The sequence below is a fragment of the Montipora foliosa genome, chromosome 5 (genome assembly GCF_036669935.1).
Source record: "Montipora foliosa isolate CH-2021 chromosome 5, ASM3666993v2, whole genome shotgun sequence".
Classification (NCBI taxonomy): Eukaryota; Metazoa; Cnidaria; class Anthozoa; order Scleractinia; family Acroporidae; genus Montipora; species Montipora foliosa.
The window spans coordinates 42,062,789-42,072,788 of record NC_090873.1 but is presented as its reverse complement, the minus strand read 5'-3'; the positions used below and the strand labels follow the sequence as shown (position 1 = coordinate 42,072,788).

At 42.1% G+C, this 10,000-nt stretch overlaps 1 protein-coding gene across 2 annotated transcripts in view; it reads right to left on the bottom strand.

Annotated features, from left to right (window-relative positions):
• Positions 1 to 10,000, bottom strand: part of LOC138004242 (uncharacterized) — a 39,029-nt gene that overhangs the window by 95 nt on the left and 28,934 nt on the right. Inside the window, exons 4-5 of one of the 2 annotated variants that reach the window (XM_068850716.1) lie at positions 1,019 to 1,258; positions 1 to 703 (exon numbers count right to left, since the gene is read on the bottom strand). The exon at positions 1 to 703 is cut by the window's left edge and continues 95 nt beyond it. In XM_068850716.1, the coding sequence (XP_068706817.1) occupies positions 1,034 to 1,258 (225 nt within the window). In that variant the 3' untranslated portion in view covers positions 1 to 703; positions 1,019 to 1,033. The remainder of the gene's footprint in view (positions 704 to 1,018; positions 1,259 to 10,000) is intronic. The other variant, XM_068850717.1, reaches the window with a different exon arrangement.

Sequence of the window (10,000 nt, the reverse complement as noted above, 5' to 3'; positions counted from 1 at the left end):
TTTTCGTTAACTCGTGGCACACACCTCAACTTATTAGTACTATTTCACTCTAACGTCATCCTTTGTAGTATTTTTGACGACTAACAGACGACCTTTTCTATAATTGCTACCACAAGTTAATAAAAACTGCTCTGTCATTTCATATTTTCATTAAAGTCTCTTTGTAACACTATGCATAATCTGACTCATCCTTGCAAAATTTATAACACCGTTTTGTTACTGTCATCGTCTTATGATGTTTGTACACAATTAGAGTTTTGAGCGGGGCGGATCTAGAAGGAGGGTGCAGTGATGCGCACCCACCCCCCCCCCCCCTCCCCCTTTCCCCCTATGATTACCTGCCGCTTTCTAATACAACTGGTATTCTGCCAAAAAACATCACCAGTCAGTCACCCCAATCCTTAGGGGTGCACCCCCTCCTAAGAAAAATCCTGGATTCGCCCCTTTTTGAGTCCGCAGACCTTCACTTACAATTTGACATGACTAGTAATACATTTTGATTTAAGTGAAAAAGACCTGTAAACTGTTTTTCAAGAGACGCATTTCAATAGTATTTCTTTAGTAAACAAACGCTTATTTTATTTTATGTTGGCAAAAATGAAGCTTGCATGCTTTAACTATTGGGTGAAAATCCAAATGCTCTGTTCACAATGCGAACCGTGTTTTGTTCCTGTCCTGTTCCAGTCGTCAAAAGACCTCCACCCTGGAGAAGTGAGAATGAAAGAAAAGATGTCTGTCAAACCTTGGTTTTGGTTATTAATGGATGCAATCGCATCTCAATAATAGTGTTAACACCCCCATGAAAATCGTGACCACTATCAGCATTGTCTTCACAATGATAATCGTCGTCATCATCATCATCATCATCATCATCATCATCATCATCATCATCATCATCATCATCATTACCTAAATTCCCCAAAAGTAATAAAAGTAGAAAATTCAGCCTGATAATTTTTATAGCAACGCTTGCCAATCAGTCAAGATGGCCGTCGCAAAGTTGATTGCTACACCTTACCATTCAAAGCTGTTCTTACAAAGGAATGTACTTTCCAAGTTGTGCAGTCTCCTGAGGTAAACCGGCTCCAACTGGTGCTGCTGCCACTACAAACTGAGGAGGAGGACCACCAAGTGCTCCGATAGGTCTTTGGGCACTTGTAGCTTGCATTCCCTGTGCATACATGTAGGAAGCCTGAACTGGAAGGACGCCACCATCTGGGTGTACTGGGAAGGACACTTGGACACCACCTGTTGTTCCCTGATAGCAAACATAAAAATATCTCATGCCTTTTTGAGGATGAGCGCATATAACAGGGATGACTATGGAGGACTCAGATTGGCAACCCAGAGCCCTGGACAAACTATCGAACAAAGTGGGGTCCCACATGCAACATTATTGAAGCAAAAGTCGAGATGACGATAAAAGCACTATCCAACATTGCTTGACGAAACATTCAAGTTTAAATTGGCCCTAACTTTGAAAATATGGCGCGAACACGGAAACGAAAAGTGCTCGTAGCGTTTATTGTATTGGAGATGTTGGAAGACGGAAATGACGGATTCAATCGAGGAAAAAACAGATAAAGTATACCAGAACGAATGAACAAGGGTATGTTTCTGTCGTTGTACAGTTAACAAGATACACCCGCGTTTGAGGAAATGATGAGAATGAGCGCGGATCAATTTGCAGAGACTTAATTAAACGCTAATGAACCAGACACCTCCAAACAGAGCAACAAAATGGGTGGTGATTAGATTATTCCAGCTGAAAGGCCCTTCATCAACGACCACGACGGCCTTTTGGTCCTCGTCCGCCATCTTTGCTGAAAATAATGCTAAAACCCTTGGCTTGACTATACGAAAGCGATTTGTGATAGGCTAGCAGGACACAACTTTGTTGGAAGAGGGTCAAAACACCGCAACATTTTTGCGTCGAGCAGAACTGCTGGGCGTAATGTTTGATCAAAAGCAAACTCTATCCAACACTTGATCGGACAAAAAATGTCGAACAAACATCTTCCAACATAGGCGGCCAATCATTCGAATAATGAATGAATGAATTAACTTTATTTATACACCGTAATAATTTCAACATAAAATTGGTTTTCAAATTAGTCGTGTTCCTATCTAGAGTAATCTAAGAAATACGGCTGAAATACACTCAAGCAGATAGCAACTAAATACAAGAGCCAAAAAATTATAATTACAAGTGTTAAAAATATAATAATATATTATAATAACTATATACTTTAAATAAAGAACCCAATTTAATAATCTTTAATTTAACTAGTTTAATTATCATGGTTGTCCTTTCTCAAAATCGGTTTAAAACTATTAAATGTTTTCAAATCTCTTACATGGTTTGGAAGTGCATGCTGCCGCTCCACGATATGCAATAGATCTTTTTAACGAATTAGTTTTAGGCTTGGGCAATTGCATGTCGAATCTGCTGCCTCTGAGGTAGTAATTATACACCTCAGAGGTCAAACAAAAGAGCTCAGTTAAGTACTCAGGTACATCATCGTGATAAACTTTGTACATCATGATATTCATTTGCATTTTCTGCCTATGATGCAGAGTAGGCCAATTCAATTCCTCTAGTATATCGGATGATCTTATTGAATGGTGCGCTTTCGTGATAATGCGCGCTGCTCTATTTTGGAGTTTCTGTGGTTGGTCTGCACGCGTTTTTAAGCAATTACCCTACACAAGGTTACAGTAGTTGACATACGGCTGCACAAGTGATCGGTAAACAGCATTCAATGTTCCTCGGTCACTTGTAAGAGATCTAATTTTATAGAGCATACGCAAGCCATTTTGAATTTTTGTTAGGATGTGAGATATCTGATTATCCCAAATGACAGAGACCACTATGTACACCGAGTAATTTTGTGGTAGTTTTCTTTTCTATGGGTTTACCATATATACTAAGGGTCATGTCTTTGAATGCAATGATGCTTCTTCTAGATCCAACTGTCAACGTCATATAACTTGTTTTTGAAGTGTTGCAGCTAAGCCTATTAGTTACTAGCCATTTCTCTATGGCTTCTAGGTCAAACTTTAGTTTTGGTTCAATGTCACTGCTGGTACTCACACCGGATACAGTTATAGAGGTGTCATCTGCAAACATACCTGGCAAGGCTGTTGCCTAACAGGAGCCCGGTAGCCTGGGGCTCCCAAAGAATAGCTCTGGGCTCCTTAATTTTTCACAGCAACACCTTTCACTTCATATGTTGGGCTCCTAAGTTCTCAGCATTTAGCTCTGAGGGCCCCTTTAAAATTTTCTTAGGCAGCAGCCTTGCCGGGAATAGAAAACTGTAGACAATTGGGAAAGTCATCAACGTATATTAAAAACAATAACGGACCCAATATAGATCCCTGCGGGACACCACAAATTATGTATTACGCATAAGACAAAACGCCATTAACATAACAATGTTGACGCCTGTTTGCGAGGTATGATTCGAATCACTTTATGGATTTGCCCTTGATACCGTAGTAATTCAACTTTCGCAAAAGTGTTGCGTGATCTATAGTATCAAAGGCCTTTTTGAGATCAATGAAAACATTAACAGTTAATATGCCTTCGTCGATGTTTCTAAGCCATAAATCCGTCGCAAACAGCAGTGCCTTGCAGGCTGAGTGCATACCTCGAAATCCTGATTGAAATTTAGAGAGCAAGTTGTTTTCAGTGACGAATTCAAGGACTTGATAATGCACTATTCTCTCAATTACCTTGGAGATGGCCGGCAATTGATATTGGTCTATAGTTGTCAGGCGCGTTTCTAGCATCCGCTTTATACACTGGAGAAACTTTGGCTTTTTGCAGTCGTCAGGAAATATTCCCGTGTCAAGACGTTTGGCTGATAATATCGCGTATAGTTTCTGAAATATATGGGGCGGCAAGCTTAACAAGCTCCCTCGAGATTTTGTCAAGCCCAAAACTTTTGGATGTACTTAGTTTCGATATAACATGGCTTGTTAACCTGTTCCACGAGTAAACATAAACAGTGTGGATTCCCTCTTGCTTACGTACTGTTCCGAGGGAGTACCTGTAACTGGAATGTTCCTAGCCAATTTTTCACTCAGAGCGCAAAAAAGGTAGATTCATTTGATCTGCTATCTGTTTCTTACCAGTATATGTTTGATCCCCACAGGAAAGCTCATTAATCAATGTTGTTTTAGTTTTACGGCCAAATCTGCTGTTTATAAGTTTCCAAGTCTCTCTTACATTACCACAACTTTCTTGAATACCCTTCTTGAAATAATGAGATTTTGCTGCTTTTACGGCGATATTAACTTTATTTCCAGTATTTCTATAATTTAACCAGTCTAGCTCGTTATTAGTTATCACTGCGATCTTTTTCAGGTAATCTCTTTGACTCGTTTTCCGCATAAGTTCCGAGTCCATCCAGGGCGAGCATTTACTACGTACTTTTTTATACCTATCTGGTGCATGCCTATCAGCAACTTCAAGAAAAAGAGACTTTCATGATGTCCTGTTACAGGGACCGCGCATGGGGTGGGGCGGGAGGGGGGGGGGGGGGGCTTTAGACCCCCACTTTTTTGGCTGATTAAATCACTTATTTTATGTCAAATATGCGGACCTCTTAGGAAACGCAGCCTTATTCTGATTTGTCCATTTCGATCCAATTTAGTTTTTCGAGGGTTTTCTCGTACAGACAAACTTTGTCTTATAGATGTTGCCAATGAGTTTGCAGTTCTCAATCAAAATCGAAAAAGCAACTTTGGCACCTTCAAAGAATCGGAAAATGTCCGGGTGATACTCATTCGTTGCGTCTGTTGGGTTTAGCTTAGAAGTTAGTCTATTCATTTAAATTTGGTCAAACGTGAAGGCCAGCTTGTTACTCGTTAAGAATTAAAAATTAACTTCACTTTTGGCAGTTTTAGATCCGTTTCTAGCCATTTCAAAAGACTTTAATTTCAAATTTTCCCGGGTGAGCATGCCCCCGGACCCCCCTAGTTGGCTCACGCTAACGGGTTTGCATTAGCCCCCCCCTCTTGAAAATCCGCTCCGCGGGCCCTTTGTTAACGTTGTTGCCCAGTACAAAGGTGTGTTCTTCATATCTTCAATAAAGGCATGGGGATTAAAGTTATTAAATTGCCTCGTTTCAATAATTTTAGGCTTGTTTTTAACGTATTGAACTTGCAAACGGCATAAATTAAACTATGGTCAGGTATGCCGACGTGCACAACACCATGATGAGTTATTTTGGCAGGTTCGTTTGTATAAAAGTGGTCAATTAATTTAGGTGTCATTCTCGTGGAGCTTAGAATAATCTGTTTATACTGATATGTTTCACTGGTGAATTTCAAACACTTGGTGTTCGAGTCTTATTTAGTAGGAATTAACAGATTCGAGTTTTTATCGCCTAGAATGATACTCTCCTTACCCTCATCATCTAATTTTGCAAGATACAGTTCATAGTTCTTCAACTGGTTTTGGTATGGGTGCGGCCAATACCAAGTTGTCATCAACAGTGGTTTCAATTTAGGTTTGTTAATTTCAACTGTGAGAATTTCTAAATGGAATGGGTCTATCTCATGTCTAACTTTGTAATTTAAAGAAGATCTTATATGTCTTATATCGAGGGCACCGTAAGGGCGACAAAACCTCCACTGCGATTTTTATCCTTTCGTATAATATGGTAACCATCAATATCACCTTCGCTATCCATTATTTGTTTATATCAAGCCTCAAATGTCAGTTGATTTGTTTAGTAGCCACTTCGGTATGCTAAACTACATTGATCGCCGCTAATTTCGATCGAACCTCTAACGTTACGAATGGGCAATCTGCAATATCACTAGTTACCTGAGCGTTCTCAACTTTAGTTCAATTGCGGGTGTCAATGTAGTCGGAAAAGGTACTGAACAGCTTTGAAATACCCTTCTTGTTTAGATGCAAAACTCCGGAATCGGGGCACAAATCATCAAATCCATTGTTTGGTATAAAGGACCAGTCTCTGTTACTGCAATATATCTTGACTATGCGGTTCACTTTCCTAGTTTTGTTCCAGGGCACCTTATCTTTCCTATATATGATTCCAGCGATAGATATAAAAATTTAAGTCAGTAACACATTTATTATACTTTCCTGCATATGATCCAAACACAGATTCGTTAACTTGATTAAAGTCTGCACAAACTGTATGAGTAGAATCATGTAGTTCGTTAAAATTGATAGAACCTTGATGCTTGTTCACATCACTCCCTTGGCTAATATCTGCACTCAGCTGATTAGAGTGTAATGTGAAGTGCTTGTTTTCTACCCCATATGAACCATGTGAGCGTTAGCCCTACTAATGAATTTCATGGTCCGCCATTACTCATGTTCAAAACCTCATAGGGTTGCATCCAGAGAGGTGGGGTCATGTCAGGGTGTAAATGCAGCTTATTACCGGTATATATGCAAACATGAGTTTGAAAGTCTGAAAGTCTGATGAAACTCCCATGCTACATAGTAATTCAGCCATGTAAACATGCATTACACTCTCAAACTATGTGAGTCTGACGTCATTTTCTCTTCGATCCAGCCCTCTCAAGATTTTAAAATTAGTACTGGCCGACCATTAAATACGAAAATTCTAGTAAAAATGAACAGTACATGTCAGAGAAAGAACTGATTTTTTGTCCTAGTAGGACTTTAAGAACAATTACTTTTCTCACACAAACGGTTGCACATTTAAGAGATCCTCGTCATTGGGTGGCCATACGTGTATATTGTTGTGGTTTAATTTGTACATCCCCTAGATTACGAAGGAATCGAAAGCCTGCGTCAAAGGTTTGTGATCACTCAAGAAAAAGACGTCATGATTTTGAACTCAAATGTACCATGACGACAACAAAGATTTAACTCCTTTCACCACTGACATCGAGATGAACACCAGTGTGATGTATTTATTAACAATCAACGAAACAAACTATCAAGAGGGCGGAACCAAGAATTTAATGAAAAACAAAACCTCGTGTACTCCCATATATGGTGGATCACATGACCCACAATGTAAAGGGCACCCAAGGGAAAACCTAGCAATTTCCTCTCACACAAATTTATAAGGTATACAGGGTACAGCGCAAGATAAAAAAAAACAAAACGGTATTAATTCAGTATAACTAGTGTCCAAAGTTTCTAACAGTTCATAGTGAGCGTAAAGTTCAGTCACAAACATAGTCCTTCAATCACTGAGATCGTTTTTGTCCTCTTCCGGTATCACTTCTAGGGGTGCTGGCTCCTCAGCGTAGGCCCTACCACCGAGGAATTGCTGAGGTCTATGGCTACAGGAACCACACAATCTCCAGTCGCTCCGGCTGAAAATGGATGAAGGTTATGTAATGGGACATGTTGTGCTAGATATATAGCATAGGATTGGGTTGAAAAACATCAAGTGTTCTGTAGAACGGCTCGATCTCGGTGCTCAGTAATTGTATGTTCTTGGCCACTCGATTAAAACTGTTTAAACGAGTTCAGCAACCGTCTGGACCCTTTTCTGTGTTTGTTACAGTTGCTGTGGCGAAGTTGTTCTACATGACGCTTCCAGGTCTGGTCGTTCACCTTTACTTGGTACAGAACGGGGCCTATTCGTTCAGCGATTGTGCCTTGCCCCATTTGCGGGCCTTTGCGAAAATTCCGCACCCAAACGTGCTACTTAATGTGAAAGGACCTCGACAGGTAGAAATTTGACTGGAGCAACTTCTTAATGACTCCCCCCCCCCTCCCCAACACCAGATTTGGTTAGATCCAACCGAGTTTTCACACTTCGACCCAAGAGCAGCTGTGAAGGGCTGAGAAAGGTTACGGCATGCGGTTCTGAACGACATGCTAAGAGAAATCTGTCAAGCTTGTGCTGCAAGGTTCGCCCAGAGTTGTCAGCCTTCACTGCCCTCTTAACATTCTGTACAATTATTTCTGCTAGGCCATTAGTTTTCGGATAGTAGGGTGCCCCCGTCATATGTCTAATGCCATTGTCTTTCACGAATGACTTAAAAACCCCTGACGAGAACTGTGGTCCATTGTCAGAGACGATTTGATCAGGGAGCCCCAAACGGGCAAACAGAGAGTGTGGTGTGTTCACAGTTTGGTATTCCCCATCATAAAAATTTCGGGCTACTTGCTGTGTGCGTCGATCACCACCATAAGCATATTCCCTTTAACAGGCCCGGCAAAATCCACATGAAGCCTCTACCGAGGAAGGGCGGGAAACTCCCAACGATGCAGAGGTGACAGGGCTGGATTGTTCGCGGCTTTCTGACACCCAACACAATTTCGGACGGTGCTTTCGATTTCTTTGTCAATGTTTGGCCACCAAACCTACCCACGAGACACCCCTTTCATTTTGACCATACCGATGTGCCCCTTCAGGAAGTTTTTCCAGAACTCTCTCTCTCTCTCAATTTGTATAGCACAATTACTGTACTTCCCCCATCATGATTTGGTGATGGACAGAGATTTCGCTGCGAAGATGGGCGTAAGGGATGAGGTCGGGGTGCAACTTCTAATTGTGGATTGACAGTGACTTTGAAATCACCACACACCCTCACACTGGCATCCCTCTTCACTGGGGTTACGATTGGGGCCACCCACTCGCTAGTTTCTACTTTCCTTATCACCCCTTTTGCTTCCAATTCTCTCAATGCCTTATCCACAGCCGCCTTATGAGTCAATGCCAATGGGCAAGCTTTCCAGAACCGGGGCTTTGTACCCTCTTTAAGGTGGAGTCGTTCCTTAATGCTGTTAAGCGTCCCTAGCCCTTCAGAGAACACATTTGCATGTTTGTTCAAGACTTCTTCCAAGGCAGTAGCAATATCAGCAACGTCTAACTGAAACAGAGGCCAATTCAGCTGGATGGACTCCTGCCATTCTCTGCGGGTCCCCCACCCTTCGTCACATAAATTGGGAGCTCCTTCAAGTGCCCATTGTATTCAACTGTAACAGCGCAAAACCCAACTGGTTTCACCTCTCGGTGCAGTGTAGAGAACCAACAAACTCAACCCACATATGACGCCGAGTCTGGGAATCGAGCCCGGGCCACATTGGTAGGAAGCCAGTGCTCTCACCACTGCGCCATCCCTGCACCCCTGACGCAGGGACTCGTGGTACAACCCCACACTTATAACTGACACTGCGGAACCTGTTTCCAGTTCCATGGGTACCTCTCTCCCCTTCAGGAGGACCTTAAGGGTAATAGGTTTCCTCTTTGAATTACCAGCCATATGGTAAAGGTCACCATATTCTCCTTCAATTTCTTCTGAGTCTGCACCCTTCATTACATTTACCCCAGCCTTAATTGTTTTCTTAGCGGCCTGTTTTTTTGCGGCACGTTCGCTGCGAATGTCCAACAATACCACAATGAAACAATGTTCTTTGCTAAATGGGAACTTATTTGGATGGTGAGAGCCTGTGCAACGGTAACAGGACTTAATTAATCGCTTTCTTGTCTTTACCCCACGAACCCTGTTGCTTCGGTAAGTACTTAGGTGAAGGGTCTGGCTCCCTTTGGTTAGATGGGTCGAGTTTATGGACCTTAGCGCTTAGCTCCTGCTCTCCCTGAAGCAGCTGAATGTCTTTGTTGGCCTGTTCTATGGCCAAACACTTCTGGACTGCGAGATCGAAGGCTAGTTCAGCAAGTTCCACCTTAAGCAACTCCGTCATCTTGTAGTCGCGTAGGCCCGAAACTAAACGGTCGCGAAGGCGCTCGTTCCGCATTGCCTCCCCAAACTTACATTCAGTGGCCAAGTGCTTCAACGTGGCTACATAGTAATTAACTGACTCACCGGGATTCCGTACACGGTTATCGAACTCGTACCTGGCTACCAGCGCTGAATTTTCGGGTTTCAGTTTTTTTTGCAGTTTCTCCACGATCACCTCGCACGTGACTGCGTCTTCTTTTAGCAAAGCCGGAGCCACCAGGTCTCTGCCGGAAGATTGGTCAACAGAACTGCCTTCTTTGTTTTAGCATCGGAAACTCCGTTAGCAAGG